Below are 24214 nucleotides of genomic sequence, written 5' to 3'. Positions count from 1 at the left end.
AAAGACACACAGAATACTTGCTGTTAGAGTCCATGTGGGCTTGGCTTGACTGTGATCAGAGCAATGCAGGGAGGCAACCAAAGGCTCATGGTCCTTGAGGCCTACTCTCAACACATCTAGGTTAGATAAGATCAAAGCTCACAGTCAACAAATGCTTCTCTTCCCATAACAGATCAACTACACTGTTGAGTGATGGCAACGTGGAATCCGGAGCCACAGGGTCTCCACCAGAAGGCTTAGCTGGAGCAGACATTGGCTCAGAGAGAACAGGGTGAGGTGCTTATGGGAGACAGGTTCTCTCATGTCCCTGGTGACAGGCCAGGCTTAAGCTGCCAATCTGCTTGGACTGCTGGGGGTGGGACACCAGTCACTTCCTGGAGTGCCTGTCTACTGTTTTTCTTATGCTCCTGGGCCCCACCATATCCTTTGCCATTGTACTTTCCACTTCTTCTTGGACTTACTTTAGTCCAATCTTGTTCCTTCTTCTCCACCACCCCTATCACTGGCTCTCAACTCCTCCAGAGCAGGCACAAGGCCCCACTCTCAGCTGGAGGCCCATGTCTCAACTGGGGCTGGCCTTGGGTGAGTAGAATGAAAACTTGTAGAATGCAAAAGGGACAAAATAATGAATGAATGAATGAATGAATGGCCAAATGATGAGCGAATTAGTGCCTTACTTCTTGACTGAGCTCTGAGGGCTAGCTAGGAGGCCCTTTGCTCCTACTTTTTCCCCTTCCCCAAAGCTTCCTTTGTTGCCCCATCACCTTCCCTGAATAGCTCTGCTCTGAGAGTCAACAAAAGGAAAAGCAGCAGCCTCAGTGAGAAAAGCTAGGAGATAAGCATGTCCATGTGGGCTCTGGGTTCCTGGAACTGGATGAAGTCAGGGGCCATCGTATCAGATGATTTCAGGAGTAGCAGGGTCCCACCTACCTCTAAGTGGTTCAGAACCAAGCATCCCTGGGGACAAAGGCTAGGTATACAGATATCGGCACAAATAGTTCAGCTCCAAATTGTGCTAGAGTCCTTCAGTTTAGATTAGATGTGAAACAGGAGTAGCACAACTAGTGTCTACTGAGAGCTGCAACTGCAAGATACCAAGACTAACCTCTGGGCCCCCTGGCTAGGAGGGATCCTTGGCCGGGAGGAGGCCCTGCTGGCTGTTTTCCAGACTGGCCTTCCCAGCTGCTCTGATTTCCCCAAGCCCACCAGGGGCTCCTTTCCTTCACTAATGTTACTAGTTGCAATCGATGCCTGGAGCCAGAACCAGAAGCACAAATCAACATGGGAAGGGGACAATAGGTCCTGCCTCTGAAACCACTGTCTTTGAGCAGGTCCAGGAAAGGCCACTGGGCCAGGGACTCAAATCTTTGAGCTGGCACTAATGGGGAGGACTGTATTAAGAGTTCTGGCTGAGCAGCCTGCATCTTTTTGCTGTCTAAAGAGGCATCAGAAAGATCTTAAAAATAGACTAGGTCACATTTCTTCCCTGCTTCAACCTCCCAGTGACTCTCTACTTTCTTTGAAAAAAACTCCAGATCCCTCTCCCTAGCCCACAGGGTCCTACACAGCAGTGGGGGCTTTGGCTCTCTATAGCCTTTTCTTCTGCCCTCTCAGTGGTACAGGCTGAATCAATTTGCTATTGCTACTGTAGAAGATTTCTGGGTCAAGGTGATTGGGACTGGGTCTGGTTGTTTTATCTTTGAATATTCATCTTTGAATGTTCATTTGAATATTCTTCCTGCTTATGCACCTTCAAAAAATGAAATATTTGCTTCTGCTCTAATGAAAACAACTTTCCTTTTCCATTCATTTTCATGAGTTTATTCAATAATTGAATTTAGTGATTATGGTTACACAACTGACATAAACAGACTTGGGAAGAAACATGAGGAAATCTTAGTGAATATGTTATCCCAGTGGAGGGCACAGGTTAGTGCAGGAAACGGGGTGCCCTGTGAGCATCAGTCTGCCTATTTTGCAGAGACAGAGGATGTGGCTTAACTCCAGGAAGCCTGGGTAAGAGAACCTGACTAAATTTGTATCAACTGGGTTAATACAGATGAACTGTGAAGAGACTGGGCCATAGGGCCCAGTAAAACAGGGAATATATTAGCATATGTTATGGTCCAGGCATTATTTGAAGTACACAGCTATGAGTCCATTTACTCTTCTTAGGTAGCCCTAGTTCACTGATAATAAAACTGTGGGCCAAAGAGGTCAGGTAATATACCCAAGGTCATACAGCTAGGAGATAACAAAGCTGTGATTTGAATCCAGGCAACATGTGCCTCCAGGGAGCTGCATATAACCACTGCCCCAGGTGTCAGGCTGCCTTGGGATATAAGAGAGTATTGTTCCCCAAGTGTTCATTTGAGCAGCTTCTCATTTCCCATCTGTTAGGGACAGAAGCCACTGTCTCAGGAGAGGATAGACATACAGTCACAAAGTCCTGAACTTGGACTAGGCTTAGCCTCCTTCCACAGGTTGGGCTCAGCTGCCAGCTTCACCCCTTTCCTGGATGATCAAGATGTATATGGTGCCAACTCTCACTCCTGCAAGCTTGGACCAGTGGCCATCAGGTAAGGGTGTGGCAACTGGCCCAGTGACCAATTCCATTGCCAGGACTCATTCTCAGCTCCAGTGCCCCAGAATTCCCCCACATTTCTCAGGTCCATGATATCTTCATATCAGGTGGTCATAGCAGGGCAGGGAAACCTGGGAGGGGCCTGAGCTGGAGGTGTACCTACCCACTGGGGGCAACAGGAGAAGAGGGACAGGTGATAAGTCTGTTGGACCCAAGGCATTTCAGCACCCATCCACGTGGACCCAATCTGAGGTGGCAGTGGGGACCAGCAGAAGAGAGGATTTTGGGAGGCCAAGCATGGGAACAGAGTCTCCTAGGAGGTCTCAGTTGAATCTCTCCTGTAAGGACTGCAGTCTGGCCCAGCAAGCAAGTGTCAGGGAGAGAAATCCCAGGAACAGCCAGTAAGCACTAGAGGGCTCAGTCCAAGGGAGCACATAGCTAGGAAGGACAATCGGCTCCAGGGGCACAACTCAGAGGCCATCATTTATTGGCAGACGCAGTTCCCATTTTTCCTTGAGAAAAAAATCTGGCAAAGGGGAAGACCTGGGCCCCCAGCCTCCTTTGATCTTAGACACAGCAGTCCTGTGTGCTTCCTTCCCTCAGCTCCAGTACTACTTTGGCCTCTGCCTCGCTGGCTGATAGGAAGAATGACAGTGCAGACCTGGAAGATACAAAGGCAGACTCCAAGGGGTAAGACATTAGCAGATAGTGCTGAGCATCTGGCACAGAGAGAGGCAGGTTGGGTGTGCCTCAGTCTTTGGCTAAGAGGATGAGGTTAGCCAGGACTGTGAGCTGGCCTCAGCCACATGACAAAGGCAGAAATCCCAGCTGGAACCCTCTGGCCTCTGCCTGTGAGGGCAGGAACTTTCCACTAAATCTAGGAAGGACTCCATAATCAAGAAGTGTCACCTTCTCTCAGTCAGCAACCACTGGGGCTGATTGGCTTTTGCTGGAGGCTGGAGCCCAGAGACAAATCAGAAGTGCCTCTGCTTTCAAAGAACTCTCATGGTGAGGGATGGACAAAGCCTGGCCAAGATTTGAGCAAGCCAGGTGCCAGTGGCTCACGCCTGTAATCCTAGCTACTCAGGAGGCAGAGATCAGGAGGATGGAGGTTCGAAGCCAGTCCAGGCAAACAGTTTGTGAGACCCTATCTTGAAAAAACCCTCACAAAAAAAGGGCTGGTAGAGTGGCTCAAGGTGTAGGAACTGAGTTCAAGCCCCAGTACAGCAAAAAAAAAAAAAAGATATGAGCAACACATCAGTGCCACAGTAGGGGAAGGGGGACTTGGTACAGCTTAGTGGGGAAGTAGTTTTTTAGTTATATCACAAAATGTGAATAAGAGTCCTCCAAACAGTGGGAATGGGATATACAAAGGGCTGAAAGAACCTGGTGTTTCCTTAGGCACTGTATGTAGCTGTGTGTGGCCAGCGGTGAGGGTCCTTGCAGGAGGGAACGATGGAAGAGAGGCTTGTCGAAGTAGGTTTTTGGCCTTTTGTTCCATGATATTGTTAACGATTACAGTAGCAGCTTAACTTTGGAGCACCTGTTGTGTGCACATCCCTTTATTCACAGTGTCTCATACAGCACTCCCCAATCTCCCCAGGTTTTATGCTTAAGTAGAATGAAGAGAAAAGGCTTGACTGAGATAGAGATGGTGAGGAAAGCCTCTACTTAGATGGGTTGAGGGACTGGGCAATGCAGGTGAGTAAAGAGAAGGAATCAACTCTAGAAAGAGTGGGGAGACACAGAGTTGCAACTAAGAAGCTACAAACCTAATAACGCTCGAGTGGGAAAGTGCTTAGCATGTTCCAAAGCATAGAATGGCTGGAGCTTAACCAGTGAGGGGAACCCCAAGTGGAGCAGGGCCTTGGTCAGCCATAATAATGATACTGGGTCTTATTTCAAGTTTGAAGCCAAATAGGAGCCTGTTATGATTTAGGTATTTAAAAGTGAATGCATGTTTGCATTTTCACATCACACTGCAGTTGCTTTTTTACTTAAAACAGATGCTGGGGGTGGAGTGGGCAATGGATCACTTGAGAAACAGGCCTTTTATTTTTCCATTTTGCATTGCACTGGCAATTAACACTCAGAGTGAAAACAATAGCTGACAGTTATAGTATGCTCTGCTTACTCCTTTATAGTCTTCCCAGCAATGCTGAGAGAGGGATAAGATGGGGGAAACAAACATAGAAAGGTTAAGTGACTTATCCAAAGCCTTCCAAGTGGCAGAGCTGAGTCCCAAACAAGAAACTCAAAGAACAACCTCAGGAGAAACTACAAAAAGCAGGATTTGTTTATTGGAGCCTATTCTCAAGACCCAGACCATTAACTTCTAGGTGGTTGGTGTATGAAGCACATTTGTGTGTATGGTCTCCTCCAATCTTCCCCTAAATCCAGAAAGGGTTTGATTATGCAACTTGACAGTGGAGAAAACTGAGGGATACCCTCCTGGGAGGAGCACAGCTAGACTTAAAGTCCAGATCTGGCCAACTCTAGAGCCTAGGCTTTGAAGTACTTTCCTCTGATGTTTAAGATTTTGCAAAATCAATGCAAATTTTCTTGATGACAGTGTTTCACAACTCTGCCTGCACTTGAGACTCACCTGGGAAGTATTAAAAACAAAACACTTCCTGAGCTCCATGGAGAGATTTGGACTTAATTTTTCTAGGGTGATTCTTGTTATGGATTTTGGGAGGTGGATTGGTAAAAGAATTTACAGAGACAGAGAGTAGGAGAAAGCAAAGATTTATGAGGACACCATTAAAAGGGGGACAAAATGGCGGGCAGGCTAGCCAAAGGAATGTAGTGTGCCATTTGTGCCTTTGTGCTGAGGTAGGGTTCAGAGTAGGTTTTACACCTCAGGTTGGGCCACTTTTGATTAGCTACCTCACTTTTTTTTGTGGACCTTACTGATTGGTTGTCTCTTCCTTGAGTCATGGTTTGAATTTTGTGTGCACAGGAACATTGCTGAAAGCTTGGTTTTTACTTCCGCATTCTATTTACTGCCCTCCCCCCTTCCCCGCCCCCCCCCCACCCCCGCCAAAGCGGGCCTGTTCCACTCCATCTGTTCCTTGGTATTCCTTTGTCTGCCATGTCTCCTTAAAATGGGGGCCTTTTTCACATTCCTGTCTTGCAGAACGACAAAACCAATCCTGGTTTTAGTGGGGCGAATGTCTCATCTTGTAATTGCTTCATGCTGGGTAGGGTGGTAGTTCCCTGCCTATGAATTTGTTGTTCTGAGAGAGGATTATGGAGCAGTCTGTGGGAGTATGTTGGGATCTAACTGAATACTGGAATAAAATTGTATGGAAAATTGCTGCAGGGGACTAAGAGGCACTGGAGGGTCAAGCAGTAGGGATGGAACCCACATTGTAGCATCACTTCCAACTTTATGGCCTGGAGACAAGAAGACACAAATCTGGTTAGAACATTAATAAAGCAAGGAGTAAACTAGATAATAGAAGTCCCAAGAAGAAGAGAAGCCAGGATAATCTTGACTAGGTATTCTCCCATGACAACCATCCTTGGGTGGCTCATTCTTTAAGTTGACAGGCTTGTTTATGAATATTAATTTGAACTTTTTCTAATCTGTTAACCAAAAAGCAACAGTCTTCCCCAAAGCAGCACAAGTTTCCCCTTGGGTGGCAGTAAGTATATCTAAGTCCCTCCTGTTTTGTAGAACAACTGCCACCAAATTGAATTTTTTTTGTACATGAGTTTAGGTTAGGATATTTAAAGCATTGGCTATCTTAAGTGACAGGTTTTTGTAAACCAGGTAAGAGGAGATAATTCCTTCAATTCTGGCCCCTATTCCTGATGTAATGCCTAAGCCTATTAGGAGTGGTATGAGTTGAATGGCCATTTTGTTTTTAAGAGGTTGTGTATGAAGAGGTTCATACATAGAGAGGAGCATCTGAATTTTTCCTGGGCTTATGGAAATGGCAGGTGGTAGATATGTGGGAGTACATGTTCCTGTCAAGTTGGAAGTCAAGTGTTTGCTGTCTACATAGACAGTATAGTTCATTTTGTTGTATGCAGGAATGTATACAGAAGGAAGTGAGTTTTGTACCAAAGAAAGATTAATATCCTGTAGAGCTTCCTGGTATTCAGTTGTCAATGTGGCAGCAGCCAAGGGGGCTAACATGGAGCTTGAGGGTGAATGGGGGAGTAGTTCTATTTTCCCAGAAAAGCATGGCCCTCTTTGATCTACCCAGGGGGTCCAAAGAAAGGGGGACGAGTCCCCTGAGGTAGACACTTGTATGCAAGTGTCCTTGTCATTTGGGAGATAGTAGTAGCTTGACATGCATCCTGCAGGGTGATCTAGACAGAACTGAGAAATTGGGTAAGTCTGTGAGTGGAGAAATATCTCAGGAGTAGAAGAGAACCTGACATGGCCGGAAGACCTGGCGGTATGGGTGAAGGAATTTCAATGTCTATCTTCAATAGTTACAGTCACAGTACAAAGATTATTGGGTAGGGTTCTCACCTGAGTCTCACATGGGCATTCAGCCTTGATGCAGATTGGAGCTTGACCCATAAATTCTATTTAGAGGGCCTAAGATAGGGGGAATTTCCTGTAAGTAAGCAGAAAAGGCTTGTTTAACTTGACTGAGGTAGTGTGTAATTTCAGTAGGGAGCTGATCAGCAGAGGGCCCCAGTGATAGACAAAGGACAGTTTTGCTCTGGAGATTGCCCACTCATAAGGATTAGCAGGGTACACCTTTCCAGAACCTTGAGGGGAGGTATTTGCACACAGCTAATAGTTGATGGAATATGACGAGTTCATATGGTGTATGAATAATACAGCAATAACAATCTGTGCATCCCTTACAGCCCCCAAATAAAGGGGATAAAGATAAAGACAGTCTGTGGTTTTTGTATGAGAGAAAAAGAGATTATAGTAAAAAGTAGCATTTTATAGTAGAGTTTGGGAGATGAGACTGAGGGACGCATAGAAATAGCCAAATAATCCACATGAGGAGAAGTACAAGACTGGGAGCCCATTTGTGGTGAGGCAGTGAGGTAGAGGGAGTTTCCTAAAGTGTGGCTGTAGAAAAATGGAAGGAACCTCTGGCTGGAGGAGGAGGAGGATTTCGTGCCCGGGGAAGTCAAAGAAGTCACTCTGTAGAAAAAGATCTAGGATAAGGTCATGCATTTGAGATTCAGAGAGATCAGCAGGGGGCCAGTGAGGACGTTCCTGGAGAATAATGGAATAAATGAGATGATACCGTCAGACAGGGTCCATACAAGGTTATGGAGCAGAATTATTATCACCTGGAGTGTGCTAAAACAACAGATGGAAATCTCCTGTGGGTTCACAGCCACAACTGGAAGTCAGTAAGTCTTTGGGTGGGGATGCTGTCTTGATCCTGGAGATATGAATCCAGGGAGAAATACCCTGGAAAGTTTAACTGCTGTAGGAGTGGTTAGAAGTACTTCATAGGTCCTGTTCAGATAGGCTTCAAGAACTCCTTATCTTGGAGAAGAGTTTTAAGACACACTCAATCTCCAGGCCCAAGGGATAAGTCTCCTTGGAACATTTCTGTTGGGCCTGATTTGGGGTGGTTAGCATGTTGTTCTCATGGACAGCTATGATGGTTTTTCCTTGGGACATGACATACTGAGTAAAATAGTGGGCTTTGGGGTCCTGTGAGAGATCTGTCTGAAGGAATGGCCTGCCATATAATACTTCCAAAAGACTAAGGTGGATTTTCGTCTTTGGGGTGATTAGGCTCTAAGAAGTACTATTGGGATCAGGATGAGCCAGTATTGTTGAATCTCCTACATTAATTGACTTATGTATCTTTTTAGGGTATGGTTAGCTCTTTCCACTTTTCCTAAAGATCGGGAATGCCAGGCAATATGTAGGTAGAATTTAATTTGAAGGGCCTGACAAACTCCCTGAGTAACCTGTGAGAAAAAGGCAGGGCCATTATCTGATTGTAGAGATACAGAGAGTCCAAAACAGGGTATTATGTGTTCAGTGGGAGCAGTAATCACCTCTGAAGCTTTTTCTGTTCTGGGGAGGAAAAGCCTCTAACCATCCTGTGAAAGTATCCACAAAGACAAGCAGGTATTTGAGGCCCTTACAAGGGGGCATATGGGTGAAGTCTAGTTCCCAATCTACCCCTGATAAGTTCCCTCACTTCTGAATAGGTTGGAGGAGAGGTGGGGGTTTTTGTGCTCCCTCAGAGTTAGTGCTACAACAGACAGGACAGGCTGGAGAGATGGGCCTCAGAGTCTGGAGCATCCCTTCCTCCGTGAAAGCATATTTTAAAAGGTCATATAGGGTATTGGCTCCAAGATGGGAAAACTGATGTAGGCCTGATAAAACCTTCCATTGGGAGATCAACGCCGGGGGAGATGGTGGTCTGATCCATGTAATGTATGTGAGAATCTTTTAGCCATGGCCTCCTGTTTCCCTGTAGGTATATTGAGAAGAGGGTAGAGAGGGATGAGGAAGTAGGGCTGCCTGGAGGTAGTCAGGCTGCCTCCTTGACATGTTTGTCAGCCCAGTTGTTACCCAAAGCTACCTGGTCTGTGGCTTTCTGGTGGGCCCTGCAATAAATTATAGCTATCCACATTGGGAGTTTGATGGCATCTAGTAAAAGTTTAAAATCTCAGCGGCATGTCTGATTGGGGTGTTTTGGGCTGTTAAAAGTCCTCTTTCCTTCCACACGGCTGTGTGTGCATGCACTACATAAAAGGCATAGGCATGGTCAGTATATAAATTGACTGTTTTATTTGCCCTAATTGAAGAGCCAGAATAAGTGCAATCATTTTTGCCTTTTGGACTGAAGTAGAATCACCTAGCAGGGGGCAGATTCAGTGACCTCTGACAGGCTGACAATTACATAACCTGAAACCAGTCTCCCATCTATCATATAGCTGCTAACATCTGTGAATTAGGTGGTGTCAGCATTAGGAAAGGGGATGTCCTGGAGGTCTGGCCTGGCGGTACAGGTGAGATCAGTAACTTCCAGAGAAGAGTGTTAGAGGTGGGGTCAGAGTTTGGGTCCAGCAGTAATGTAGCAGGGTTTAGGACTTGACAAGGCCAAATCTGGAGGCCAGGGGTCCCTAAAAGGAGAGCTTGTTACTTTGAATAGGCAATCAGATATCCAGTGCTAAAGTTTAAAATATCTCTCACTTGATGGGGAGTGCATATCATCATCCCTTGCCCCAGTGTCAACTTAGAAGCCTCTCTACCAAAGGAACTACCCAGGCCAATGCCCTAAGGCATGGGGCCATCCTTGAACTACTGGATCTAGTCCTTTTGACAGGTATACTACATGGTAATTAGTGGTTGAGTAAGGACTCTCGAGGCTACCCCCCTTCTCTCATGAACATATATGGAAAAGGGTTTTCTCAGGTCAGGCAGGGCAAGAGTGTATGTGTATGTATGGGGGGGCAGTAGTACGAACTTGTTTTAAGGCCTGTAGGGCTTGGCCAATTTCCAAGGCCAAATGTAGAGACAGAGACTCCTCTTCAGAACCTCATAAAGCTTCTTAGAGCTTTGGCTTATAAGCTCAAACTGGGGGATCCAGATGTGACAATACTCCGCCATTCCCAAGAAGGAGAATAACTGTTGGTGGGGGTACCAACAATTTACAATTTACAAATAAATCCCTGTGCTTATCAATCAGATATTGCATCCCACGGGTCAGAATCTGTCCCAGAAACTGTTCTTCTTTAGGGAAATCAGGGTGTTAGCAGAGGAAACTTTATATCCACATGTAGCCAATATCTGTAGTACACAGATGGCATTTAAATCAAAGGCTCTTTTTTAGGGCTACAGATAAGGAGATCATTGACATAGGGGAGACAAATAAGGGAAGGATCCTTTGCTAAGGCATGACCTAACAAATGAGGGCTGTACCAAAATCCCTGGAGCAGGACTGTAAGGTTAGCTGCTGGGCAATCTGAGTATCAGGGTCTCTCCAAAGGCAAATAAGAATTGGGAATCTTGGTGTACAGGAATGCAAAAGAAGACATGCTTTAAATCTAGGACTATAAACCAGGAAACTGCTGTGTGGATTTAGAGTATATGGGTTAGGGACAATTGGATAGATAGGATGAACTGCCTCATTGATGGCCCTGAGATCTTGTACGGAGTCACCTGTTTTTTTTTTTTAACTGCCAGGATGCGGGGGTTACAGGGGGAATCACAGGATGTATCAGGCCAGGTGATAAAACATTTAGTAATGAGGGGCTGGAGTTCTCTTTGGGCCTCTGGCTTGAGAGGATAATGGGGGTGCCTTGGGAAGAAGGGTCTAGGGTCTTTTAGAAGTATTCTGACTGGAGTTGCTGAAAGCAAATTGTTTTGAACTCTTCAGTTTCTTCTCTTTTCCAGTCTAGGTGGAGAACCATTGTTCTAGGGTAGAGATTTTGAACCAGAAGCATCTTCTAGTCTTAACGCTCTCTTCCTGGACCAGGAGACATCTAGTAACATCTGGAGACATTTTTGGTTTCCACAACTGAGAGTGGGAGGTACTTCTGGCTTCTAAAGGGTAGAGACCAGGGATATTAAGCATCCTAAAGTACACAGGACAGCATCTGATCCCACAACACACATCATTATCCAGCCCAAAATGTTAATATTACTAAGGTTGACAATCCCTGCTCCAGTGCGTTCACAACCTCTCTGGGAACTATGACAGGTTGTAAAGGCGAGGAAGGGCGGACCCCAAGCTTGCAGGGACCTGAGTTGCAGACGCAGACTTTGTGCGCCTGCACGTGTCAAACCCAATGCAATCTTAACCGAGCCATGCGCGCCTGCGCCTTGGTGAACTGCAGCCGGCGCGAGTGCGCCTGCGCACATGTGCGTCTGCGCGCGTGCACTAGAGTCGGCGCCTAGGCGTGAGCACGCCTGCGCGCGCCGCCATTTTACGCAGCAGTGAGCTCGGGCCGCGATGCCCGCCGGGAAATGCGACTTTTCAGAAGGGGAAATGGCTGTTCAGCGGAGCTCGGCCTCCGTCGGGCTTCTCCTGAGGCCGTATCGGCTACGGCCGCCAGGTGGCGCGCGAGGATCACAAATGGCCGGGGTTTCTCCTCTGAGCCCCGCCCTCCGGGCACCGTGCTTGAGCTGCCCTTCCCCCATAGCGTGATCTGCCGCTGGCCAACCCGCGTAGGGGGCCACGCGTGGAGAGGCTGGAAGCCCCGGCAGCGCGGTGCCCGCGAGAAGCCGAAGGGGGCTTTGTTCGTAGGGAGTCTAGTGTCGACTTTCTGCGGGCCCGAAGTCTTCAGACCAGCTCTTGGGAAGGGGTGGGGGCTGCGGGTTCGCCAAGGGGTCCTCCAAGCACGATGTGGCCTAGGGCTGACCTGGTCTGCGCTGCGGGGCTCAGTGATGAGGGAGCTAGTCCCAGAGGAGGTTGATGAGCGAGCAGGGTGGCGGTGGGTGGCATCCTGCACAGCACTGGGGCCTTTGTGTAGGCTACAAAGCCGTTTCCATTGTTTGAAACTGTATCACTTCCGCCCTATGCTAACTTGGTTCTGATCCATCACATTTACAGGGAAAAGTAATATAGTCTAAAGGGTTGAGAGCATGGACTCTGGTGCTTGGGTTCAAATCCTAGGTGTGTCACTAGCTCTGTGGCTTTGAGCATGTTACTCATTTCCTTTGTGCTTCACTTTTCTTACATGGAGAAGAGGGGTAATAGTAGTAGCTCCTATCATACAGGGTTGTTATAAGGGTTAAACGGATTTGTATCTGTAAAGCATGTGAGCATTTCTTGGCACAAAGTACTGTATAAATGTCAAATGCTGGTTTTATAAAACCTTCAAGCTAAATGGATCAGCTCCTGAGCAATAGTTCCTTCAATCAAAACTGTTTGAGAATACTTAAGCTACCCTCTGCTCCCTGTGACCAGTTTTATTGGCCTGATTTCATTTGATAAGACACTATCTCATCTCCTTCCCACTTAACTTTTGTTATAGACTTTACATCTAAAATATGCTGTTTTCCTCTTTGTTATACTGCAAGTGTGGGTTTTTTAAGTTTATCTTTATGCATGAGAAGCAGGTGAATTTTAGGTGACTTTACCCACTGAGGACAATTTGTTAAGTGGTGGCCGGAATCTAATGGAGGTAGCTTAAGATTAGAAAGGAACATTTTCTTCTGCATAGAGGGTGTGGTTGTGTCAAGATTTGGCAGTGGTTGCATTAGGCTACTGGATCTTTGATCCAGTTACAACAAGAAGGGACAGATTCAGAGTCCAGCTAATCCCAAATCCAAGGCTTCATTGGTGGCCACTCAGTATTATTTTACCTATCTCTAGCTACTCAACTTTTGAGCAGTTCATCAGAACCTAGACAGAGTAACAGAGAAATAAGCCCCTTAGGATGTTAAATTGCTCAGCAAGGCTTTCTGTGAGTGTTTGATCAATATTTCCTTTTCATGACCTAAATGGGGTCATTTAGGTCATTTAGGTCCTAAAATCCTAGTGGCCCTGCTCCAAAGTTTAAGATGAATAAGCTTTATGTATTCATTTTTCCCTATGTTGCAGTGGACCCCAAATTGTTCTTTGTGGTAAATCTTGGCTCTGTTTACCAGCTTTTAGGACAACCTCCATATTTCTACAGTACTTCTGCATGGTGTAGCTAGTGATGGCTATTGTTTTCCTGTCCCTGCTGGGAAATTTTAGTTTCTCCTCACCAAGACTGAAGAATTACATTGCTTTTAGGACATAGTCCATGAAAAGCATGGCCACCACTCCCCTTGTTATTTCAGCTTGAAGGTGGGGAGACTGCCTAACTGCCACAAATAGAGTGTCAAGGATAGTGGTAGTTGGTAGTTTGCTTTTGTCTTAGGGTCATCTCTATCAGCTGTTGGAGGCAGACTGATGATGCTGGAAAGTTGAGTTCAGGGTGAGTCAGAATTGAATGCTGGAATACTGGCCTCATGCACACAATAACCTGACTCTATTTTTGTACCTGTCCTAATAGTCCCTAGAAGCAGTGCCTCACACCTTGGAACAGGGATGGTGATGGGAGGAGTGTGGGAGTGTAAGATCACCTATCAGCTTCTCTTTTCCATAGTACCTGGCTTTGAAAGTACAGTGCAGGATAATGTGAGGTTAGGGAAGAACCTCAAAGTGTTTGCTGCTTAGGACACCTAGGAAAGACACTCCCTCATTGCTGGATTTAGATGTGGCAAAATAATCAGAGGCTTATTACACATGTACAGTGCCTTTTTCAGTGACAAGGGAACAGCAGTGCCTGGCTCCTCTCTGTCCTACTCTCAAGGATATTACTTCCCCCCAGCCCCTGCCCATAGGAGGTAACAACCAGTGTGCAGAGGATGAGCAAGGGCTAGTTCCATGGTCCTTCCTCCATACAATGTTTATTCTTCTTCAGGATCTCAGCTGGCTATGAGCTGAAGAATGAGGTCACCAAGGTCAGTGAGGCCTGGCAAGAGAGACATGGAACCCCAGGAGGTGACCAGGAAGATCCAGCTCCACCTACTTGGCAACCTACAGATGCCAGCACCTCAGAGAAACAGAGCAACCCCACCGTACTTGAGCAGCTCATTGAACTGGAGAGCTGCACCAGCAGGTAAAGGCCTAGCTGCACTGGGCTCCTGCTGGCTGGAGTTTTTGTCAGGAGCCACAATCCAGATTGGAACTGTTGCTACCACTCCGTGCAAATGCCTGGTACCTTGCACAGCCAGGTGCTTGGGCTCCTGCTTTGTGAATGGGGTCATGGTGATGATTACCTGGGCCTGGAGCAGTATTGACGGGCTTCCTGTGATTTGAGAAGCTGGAATGGGGCTGTGATAGATGGAGGTCCTTAGGTGTTATAAGCCTGACTAATTTCCAATGTATGGAGCAAAAGGGAAGGCTGTCTCCCAGAGTACATGTGCACTACAGGTTGGGGTCCCAGAAAAGGTGAAGGCTTTTTTTATGTCCATACTTGGGTTTGAACTCAGGGCCTCGTGCTTCCTAGGCAGGCACTTTACCATTTGAGCCAGGTCTCCAGCCCAGCAAAGGCCCCTTTTATGTATAAAATGGTTCTGTGCAAGTATGACAGATATCATTAGTGACACAGACTATGAGAGAGGGAAAAAGAACAAAAGTGAAAATAGTAACAGAGTGAAGGTTACAGTGAGAGGAAGGAAGTATGCTGAGTGGGCAAGTGGTAGAGAATTTGGCTGATAGCATGTTGGTGTGTGTCAGTGTGCATGTGTGAGAGGGAAAGCATGGCCATGGCTGGAGGTGGCTGTGTGGTGTGTTTGGGAGGCTGTCTAGAAAGCAGCTAGCCTGCAGCCCCAACACTGGCAGAGGTCTAGGGGAGGAAAAAGAAATATAGAGAGGTACTGAGTGGAAATTTTTGGATAAATGGAAGAATTAAGAGAGTGCTGTCATGGAAACCAAACCAGGCTAAGCTAACTTTACATTGTGGTGTGGGTCTTGAAGTTCACTCAAGGAATTTGGCTGCCTTGGGGACAACAGATTAAGGGAGTAGGAAGGGCTGTGATTGGATTATAGTAAACTGAAGAGGGAGTGGGAGTAAGGAGGTACAGTTGATGAGGGTGCACAACTCTCTAAAATGTTGGCCACGAAATGATGGATGTGGAATGGCTGTGGATAATCATAGCAGCAGGATGATGGGGAGGGTTTGCTAGAGGTAAAAGCAATATACAAAGGATAACAATAGTTTGCTGCTCAAAGAGGAGTGAGCAAATGTGAGGGAGGAGGGTCATTGAGGTCATGATATGGTCTTATAGCTGTGGGCAGAAAAAAGAAGGTTTTGTTTCTGAGACAAATGTAGATTGGGAGACAGGGAAAGGAGTGAGCAGAAAAATGCGGGGATCTTGATTTTTCTCAGGAATCAGTAAGTCACACACCCCATAATTGAACAAAATTGTACTTAGTGACTGCCCAGTGCCAAGTCACGTGCTAAGCTCTGGGGATACAAACAAAGTTTGGTTCCTGCCCACAAAGAGGTCATAGCCCTTAGCAGTGCTAAGTGCTGGCTTGAAGGTATGCTGAGACACAATGGGAACATTCAAGAAGGAGGACCTAGGTCAGCCAGCCTTATGGAATCAGGAAAGGTTGCACAAAAGTGACGTGAGATCTTGAAGATGCACTTCGCTAAGTGGTGAAGGAGTCCAGGAGATGTAGGGATTCTCCTGTGCTAAAGTATTAACAGGTAACAGTGCTGCGTGTTTAGACAGTACCCCATGGTTTGATATGGCTACAGTTTATTGTGAGTTGGAGTGGAGGAGTCAATGTTGGACAAATAATGTTAACACAGCAGGCCTGAAACTGCTGTCCTTAAACAGACAAGCTGGCCCTTGTCTGGCTTCTGGGAACTTGCAAGATAAGCAACAGTATTTTTGTACCAATATGGAAAGTGATATTGTCAGATTTGTGCTTTGAAGTGGTCTCTGTGCAGCAGTAACAAGAGTAGACAGAAAGTGGGCAGAGTAGTGACAGGATAAGGTAGTCCCCCATGTATGAAATCATAGAGCTTGGACAGAGCTTGGACTACAGTAGTAACTGTGGAGATGGAGACAGAACTGTAAAATAAGTAGAATAGATCCAGAATTGGGCAACAGTTTATGCATTAAACTTTAACCTTAGAAAATCTATAAAATAACCTTTTAATCACAACCAACTTAATTACACAATAAACTTTTTAGAAGGTCCATCTTTATATGTGTGTGTGTGTGTATCTTTAAGATATACTTACTTTTGAAACTCTTTTTGACCCTCTTGGTCTGCCCTTAAACCCTCTCCTTTTAAATTTTAAATTGGGACAATCCTTTACTTTAGGACAAAGATATACTTTATAAAATCTGTATATATAGATATATATATATATATAATTTGTAAACACATTACTATAATTTTCATCTCTTTTGATTTGTATTTTGATACTTTTACCAAATTTTTGAATTTAGACAAAATTACTTTTTCTTAACCCAACAAAATACTTTCAGTAGTCTTTTTCTTAATGAAGGTCTAGAAAGAAACCAACTTTAAATTATATTTTACACAGTAGCAATTTACCAAAACACAATTGTTAATACATCCAAATATATTTTTAAAAGAGGGTGGAATCCAAATCACACTTAAGACAGAATGAAACCTATTGAGATCATTTAAATAACCACATTTTAGGAGCCCCTTTATAAGCTTTTATTTAGGCAGCCATAATAGTCACTTCAGTTTTCAAATGACGTTTGTTTTTAAGTCTAGAGCTTGGAAGTTAACTCTTGAATGCCTTGAAAGGCAGCAGGAAAAAAAAAAACAGATACTTAGAGGCAACAGCCTCTCTGTAATTACTGTTTAAGAATCATCTTAAAGATGTTCACACACACACACATACACACAAAAATTTTTTATCATTTAATGATTTATTTTATTATTATTTTTTAATGTTTACATTTTTTAAAAATTTTATTCATATGTGCATACAATGTTTGGGTCACTTCTCCCTGCTTCCCCCCGCCCCCTCCCTCTCCCACCCACCCCCTCACTACCAGGCAGAAACTATTTTGCCTTTATCTCTAATTTTGTTGAAGAGAGAGTATAAGCGATAATAAGAAGGCCCAAGGGTTTTTGCTAATTGAGATAAGGATAGCGGTACAGGGAGTTGACTCGCATTGCTTTCCTGTGCATGTGTGTTACCTTCTTTTTTTTTTAACGCATAATCTTCTTTATTTATTAATTTTTTTTCCATTTTTCTTTTATTATTCATATGTGCATACAAGGCTTGGTTCATTTCTTCCCCCTGCCCACACCCCCTCCCTTACCACCCACTCCGCCCCCTCCCTCTCCCCCCCTCAATACCCAGCAGAAACTATTTTGCCCTTATTTCTAATTTTGTTGTACAGAGAGTATAAGCAATCATAGGAAGGAACAAGGGGTTTTGCTGGTTGAGATAAGGATAGCTATACAGGGCATTGACTCACATTGATTTCCTGTGCGTGGGTGTTACCTTCTAGGTTAATTCTTTTTGATCTAACCTTTTCTCTAGTTCCTGGTCCCCTTTTCCTATTGGCCTCAGTTGCTTTAAGGTATCTGCTTTAGTTTCTCTGCGTTAAGGGCAACAAATGCTAGCTAGTTTTTTAGGTGTCTTACCTATCCTCACCCCTCCCTTGTGTGCTCTCGCTTTTATCATGTGCTCATAGTCCAATCTCCTTGTTGTGTTTGCCCTTGATCTAATGTCCACATGTGAGGGAGAACATACGATTTTTGGTTTTTTGAGCCAGGCTAACCTCACTCAGAATGATGTTCTCCAATTCCATCCATTTACCAGCGAATGATAACATTTCGTTCTTCTTCATGGCTGCATAAAATTCCATTGTGTATAGATACCACATTTTCTTAATCCATTCGTCAGTGGTGGGGCATCTTGGCTGTTTCCATAACTTGGCTATTGTGAATAGTGCCGCAATAAACATGGATGTGCAGGTGCCTCTGGAGTAACAGTCTTTTGGGTATATCCCCAAGAGTGGTATTGCTGGATCAAATGGTAGATCGATGTCCAGCTTTTTAAGTAGCCTCCAAATTTTTTTCCAGAGTGGTTGTACTAGTTTACATTCCCACCAACAGTGTAAGAGGGTTCCTTTTTCCCCGCATCCTCGCCAACACCTGTTGTTGGTGGTGTTGCTGATGATGGCTATTCTAACAGGGGTGAGGTGGAATCTTAGCGTGGTTTTAATTTGCATTTCCTTTATTGCTAGAGATGGTGAGCATTTTTTCATGTGTTTTCTGGCCATTTGAATTTCTTCTTTTGAGAAAGTTCTGTTTAGTTCACTTGCCCATTTCTTTATTTGTTCATTAGTTTTGGGAGAATTTAGTTTTTTAAGTTCCCTGTATATTCTGGTTATCAATCCTTTGTCTGATGTATAGTTGGCAAATATTTTCTCCCACTCTGTGGGTGTTCTCTTCAGTTTAGAGACCATTTCTTTTGATGAACAGAAGCTTTTTAGTTTTATGAGGTCCCATTTATCTATGCTATCTCTTAGTTGCTGTGCTGCTGGGGTTTCATTGAGAAAGTTCTTACCTATACCTACTAACTCCAGAGTATTTCCTACTCTTTCCTATATCAACTTAAGAGTTTGGGGTCTGATATTAAGATCCTTGATCCATTTTGAGTTAATCTTGGTATAGGGTGATATACATGGATCTAGTTTCAGTTTTTTGCAGACTGCTAACCAGTTTTCCCAGCAGTTTTTGTTGAAGAGGCTGCTATTTCTCCATCGTATATTTTTAGCTCCTTTGTCAAAGATAAGTTGCTTATAGTTGTGTGGCTTCATATCTGGATCCTCTATTCTGTTCCACTGGTCTTCATGTCTGTTTTTGTGCCAGTACCATGCTGTTTTTATTGTTATTGCTTTGTAATATAGTTTGAAGTCAGGTATTGTGATACCTCCTGCATTGTTCTTTTGACTGAGTATTGCCTTGGCTATTCGTGGCCTCTTGTGTTTCCATATAAATTTCACAGTAGATTTTTCAATCTCTTTAATGAATGTCATTGGAATTTTGATGGGAATTGCATTAAACATGTAGATTGCTTTTGGGAGTATTGACATTTTTACTATGTTGATTCTACCAATCCATGAGCATGGGAGATCTCTCCACTTTCTATAGTCTTCCTCAATCTCTTTCTTCAGAAGTGTATAGTTTTCCTTGTAGAGGTCTTTCACATCTTTTGTTAGGTTTACACCTAGGTATTTGAATTTGTTTGAGGCTATTGTAAATGGAATTGTTTTCATACATTCTTTTTCCGTTTGCTCATTGTTAGTGTATAGAAATGCTAATGATTTTTCTATGTTGATTTTATATCCTGCTACCTTGCTATAGCTATTGATGATGTCTAGAAGCTTCTGAGTAGAGTTTTTTGGGTCTTTAAGGTATAGAATCATGTCGTCTACAAATAGGGATGTTTTGACAGTTTCTTGACCTATTTGTATTCCTTTTATTCCTTCTTCTTGCCTAATTGCTCTGGCTAGGAATTCCAGTACTATGTTGAATAGGAGTGGAGATAGTGGGCATTCCTTGTCTGGTTCCTGATTTTAGAGGGAATGGTTTTAATTTTTCTCCATTCAGTATAATGCTGGCTGTAGGTTTGTCATATATAGCTTTTATAATGTTGAGGAACTTTCCTTCTATTCCTAGTTTTCTTAGAGCTTTTATCATGAAATGGTGTTGGATCTTATCAAAGGCTTTTTCTGCATCTATTGAGATGATCAAGTGGTTTTTGTCTTTGCTTCTGTTAATGTGGTTTATTGCGTTTATTGATTTTCGTATGTTAAACCACCCCTGCATCCCTGGGGTGAAGCCTACTTAGTTGTGGTGAATAATCTTTTTGATGTGTTGCTGAATTTGGTTTGCCATTATTTTGTTGAGGATTTTTGCATCAATGTTCATTAAGGAGATTGGCCTATAGTTCTCCTTTTTGGAGGTGTCTTTGCCTGGTTTTGGGATAAGTGTAATACTGGCTTCATAAAATGTGTTTGGCAGTTTTCCTTCCCTTTCTATTTCGTGGAACAGTTTAAGGAGGGCTGGTATCAGTTCTTCTTTAAAGGTCTGATCGAATTCAGCAGAGAATCCATCAGGTCCTGGACTTTTCTTTTTTGGGAGACTCTTGATTACTGCTTCAATTTCATTTTGTGTTATAGGTCTATTCAGGTGATTAATTTCCTCTTGGTTCAGTTTTGGATGATCATATGTATCTAGAAATCTGTCCATTTCTTTTAGATTTTCAAATTTATTTGCATATAGGTTCTCAAAGTAGTCTCTGATGATTTCCTGGACTTCCATGGTGTTTGTTGTTATCTCCCCTTTTGCATTCCTAATTCTACTAATTTGGGTTTTTTCTCTCCTCATTTTAGTCAGGTTTGCCAGGGGTCTATCGATCTTGTTTATTTTTTCAAAGAACCAACTTTTTGTTTCATTAATTCTTTGTATGGTTTTTTTGGTTTCTATTTCGTTGATTTCAGCTCTTATTTTTATTATTACTCTCCTTCTATTTGTTTTGGGATTTGCTTGTTCTTGTTTTTCTAGGAGTTTGAGATGTATCATTAGGTCATTGATTTGGGATCTTTCAATCTTTTTAATATATGCACTCATGGCTATAAACTTTCCTCTCAAGACTGCCTTAGCTGTGTCCCATAGGTTCCGGTAGGTTGTGTTTTCATTTTCATTGACTTCCAGGAACTTTTTAATTTCCTCTTTTATTTCATCGATGATTCACTCTTCATTAAGTAATGAGTTATTTAGTTTCCAGCTGTTTGCGTGTTTTTTGTCTTTACTTTTGTTGTTGAGTTCTACTTTTACTGCATTGTGGTCAGATAGTATGCACGGTATTATTTCTGTTTTCTTATATTTGCTGAGCCTTGCTTTGTGCCCTAGGATATGATCTATTTTGGAGAAGGTTCCATGGGCTGCTGAGAAGAATGTATATTGTGTAGAGGTTGGATGAAATATTCTGTAGACATCTACTAGGTCCACTTGATCTATTGCATATTTTAGATCTTGGATTTCTTTACTGAGTTTTTGTTTGGATGACCTATCTATTGATGATAATGGAGTGTTAAAGTCTCCCACAACCACTGTGTTGGCGTTTATATATGCTTTTAGGTCTTTCAGGGTATGTTTGATGAAATTGGGTGCGTTGACATTGGGTGCGTACAGATTGATGATTATTATTTCCTTTTGGTCTATTTCCCTTTTTATTAGTATGGAATGTCCTTCTTTATCTCGTTTGATCAATGTAGGTTTGAAGTCTACTTTGTCAGAGATAAGTTTTGCTACTCCTGCTTGTTTTCAGGGGCCATTGGCTTGGTAAATCTTCTTCCAGCCTTTCATCCTAAGCATATGCTTATTTCTGTCAGTGAGATGAGTCTCCTGTAAGCAACAAATTGTTGGATCTTCTTTTTTAATCCATTTTGTCAAACGGTGTCTTTTGATGGGTGAATTAAGTCCATTAACATTAAGCGTTAGTACTGATAGGTATGTGGTGATTCCTGCCATTTAGTTGTCTTAGTTGTTTGAAGGTTTGATTGTGTGTACCTAACTTGATGTTACTCTCTACTGTCTTGCTTTTTCTTATCCTGTGGTTTGGTGCTGCCTGCCTTTTCATGGTTAAGTTGGGTGTCACTTTCTGTGTGCAGGATCCCATGCAGAATCTTTTGTAATGGTGGCTTTGTGGTCACATATTGTTTTAGTTTCTGCTTATCATGGAAGACTTTTATTGCTCCATCTATTTTGAATGATAGCTTTGCTGGGTAGAGTATCCTGGGGTTGAAGTTCTTTTAATTCAGTGCCTGGAAGATCTCACCCCACGCTCTTCTTGCTTTGAATGTTTCTGTTGAGAAGTCTGCTGTGATTTTGATGGGTTTACCTTTGTATGTTACTTGTTTTTTCTCTCTTACAGCCTTCAATATTCTTTCCTTAGTTTCTGAACTTGTTGTTTTAATGATGATATGTCGTGGAGTAGTTCTATTTTGATCTGGTCTGTTTGGTGTCCTGGAGGCCTCTTGCATTTGTATGGGAATATCTTTCTCTAGATTTGGGAAATTTTCCGTTATTATTTTGTTCAATATATTACGCATTCCCTTTGCTTGCACCTCTTCTCCTTCTTCGATGTCCATGATTCTCAAGTTTGGTCTTTTGATGGAGTCAGTGAGTTCTTGCATTTTCTTTTCACAGGTCTTGAGTTGTTTAATTAATAGTTCTTCGGTTTTTCCTTTAATTACCATTTCATCTTCATGTTCTGAGATTCTGTCTTCTGTTTGTTCTATTCTGCTGGATTGGCCTTCAGTTTTGTTTTGCAGTTCTGTTTCGTTCTTTTTTCTGAGGTTTTCCATATCCTGGCAGTTTTCTTCTTTATTGTTGTCTATTTTTGTCCTGAGTTCATTTATCCATTTATTCATTGTGTTCTCTCTTTCACTTTGGTGTTGATACAGTGCTTCTATGGTTTCCTTTATTTCTTCTTTTGCTTTTTCATATTCTCTATTTTTATTGTCTTGGAATTTCTTGAGTGTCTCCTGTACATTTTGGTTGACCCTATCCAGTATCATCTCTATAAAATTTTCATTGAGTACTTGTAGTATGTCTTCTTTTAAATTATTCTTGTGGGCTTCCTTGGGTCCTTTGGCATAGTTTATCTTCATTTTGTTGGAGTCTGGATCTGAGTTTCTGTTCTCTTCATTCCCCTCTGGTTCCTGTACTAATTTTTTGCTGTGGGGAAACTGGTTTCCCCGTTTTTTCTGTCTTCCCGTCATTGTCCTTGGTGTTGTTACTGTCCCTGTACTGTGTGTAATTAATTATTTTCTAGCTTGTAATAATAACAATGGTAATATTTAGAATGGAAGAGTGAGCTGAGATGGAAAGGAAGAAGTTAAAGGGGAAAACAAATATACAGACAAGAGGGAGAAAGCAGAACAAGGTATCAGACAAGAGAGTTTCAAAGGTATAAACAGGGAGTGTTAGTGTACTAATCGACAGTAAGCTGAACAGACATTAGAGAGACAGAGAGAGGATTGAAAATCAAAGATAAAAAAATAAAAAATAAGTAAATGAAAGTAATATCTATATATAAAAATGAATTAAAATAAAATGGAAAATAGAAAATTAAAAAAAAACTTCCAAGTTTATATGCAATGCAGTTTCAGACTTAATAATTTGGGTGTCCGTCTCAATCTCCAGTCCTGGAGTTGGTGCCTCAGATGTTGTTCTGTAGTTGTCTCATCAAAGGGGATGCATAAAGTAGAACAAAACTGCACACTCACACACACACACACACACACACACACACACACACACACACACACACACAAAAGCCCCACCAAGTGTCCCCAGTTCAAATGCAATACAGTTTCAGTAAGTTTTTCGGCTTGCAGGTGTAATTCGGTTGTTCTCTCATCAAAGGTAGGGAGAAAAAGAAAAAAAAGCGTCTGGAGGCAGTTCTGAGAGTGGTATCTGCAACTGTGGCTCACCTGCCTGCTGCTCTCAGCCTGTAGCTGGCGGCATTATTTATGCAGATCTCTGGGGTGAGCTAGCACTCACCTGGTCCCACAGGCTTTGTTTGCTCAGAGTTCTCCTGCGGGGGCCTCTGCTACAGGCTTTCCCCTTTCCAAGCACTGGGAAAGGTGACACCGCCCCGCGTTGTCAGGCCTGCGTGTTTATTTACAGTTCACGTGGGAAGTGGGTCTTCCCTCCTCTCACAAGCTTCCCTGCTCCTGGTTGCTGGGCGCGCCCCGCTCCCACCAGAGCCTCTCCGGCCCGCCCGGCTTGTTTATTTACAGTCCCGGGAAGGCTTCTCTTCCCCCAATCTTCAGTGCTCAGGGCGCCCCACCCTCTTTCCAGCGTGTCTTAACTGTTCTTATTGCTTATTTCTCTTTTTTTTTTTCCCGGGTGGAGGGCAGTCTGTCCAGGGGGCTGTACTGCTCTGGCCCAGGCTTGTCTGTGGGGCTACCGCGGTACCGTGAAGCTCACCTGGTCCGCGTCTTCCCAAGCCGTATGGGCGCCGGCCACTGGCGGCCCCGGGGGCCCTCCTTGTTTCTCCGTTTAACGTGAAGTGGAGATTCTCTGCACCAGCTGGAGATGTGGAGGGGTCAAAGTTATGCCTTTTCTCGGTGATTATGCCTGCAAAGTGTGTCTCCAGCGTCTCTCC

At 43.6% G+C, this 24214-nt stretch overlaps 1 protein-coding gene across 10 annotated transcripts in view; it reads left to right on the top strand.

Annotated features, from left to right (window-relative positions):
• Znf185 (zinc finger protein 185 with LIM domain) overlaps nucleotides 1-24214 on the top strand; it is a 74199-nt gene that overhangs the window by 27759 nt on the left and 22226 nt on the right. For 8 of the 10 annotated variants that reach the window (XM_074063801.1, XM_074063802.1, XM_074063799.1 and 5 more), the window contains 4 exons: nucleotides 173-271; nucleotides 2484-2579; nucleotides 3188-3274; nucleotides 13940-14137. In XM_074063801.1, the coding sequence (XP_073919902.1) occupies nucleotides 173-271; nucleotides 2484-2579; nucleotides 3188-3274; nucleotides 13940-14137 (480 nt within the window). The remainder of the gene's footprint in view (nucleotides 1-172; nucleotides 272-2483; nucleotides 2580-3187; nucleotides 3275-13939; nucleotides 14138-24214) is intronic. The other 2 variants (XM_074063800.1, XM_074063804.1) reach the window with 2 other exon arrangements.

Source organism: Castor canadensis, chromosome X (assembly GCF_047511655.1).
Source record: "Castor canadensis chromosome X, mCasCan1.hap1v2, whole genome shotgun sequence".
In the NCBI taxonomy this organism is placed as follows: domain Eukaryota; kingdom Metazoa; phylum Chordata; class Mammalia; order Rodentia; family Castoridae; genus Castor; species Castor canadensis.
This window is presented reverse-complemented; position numbering and strand designations above follow the sequence as displayed.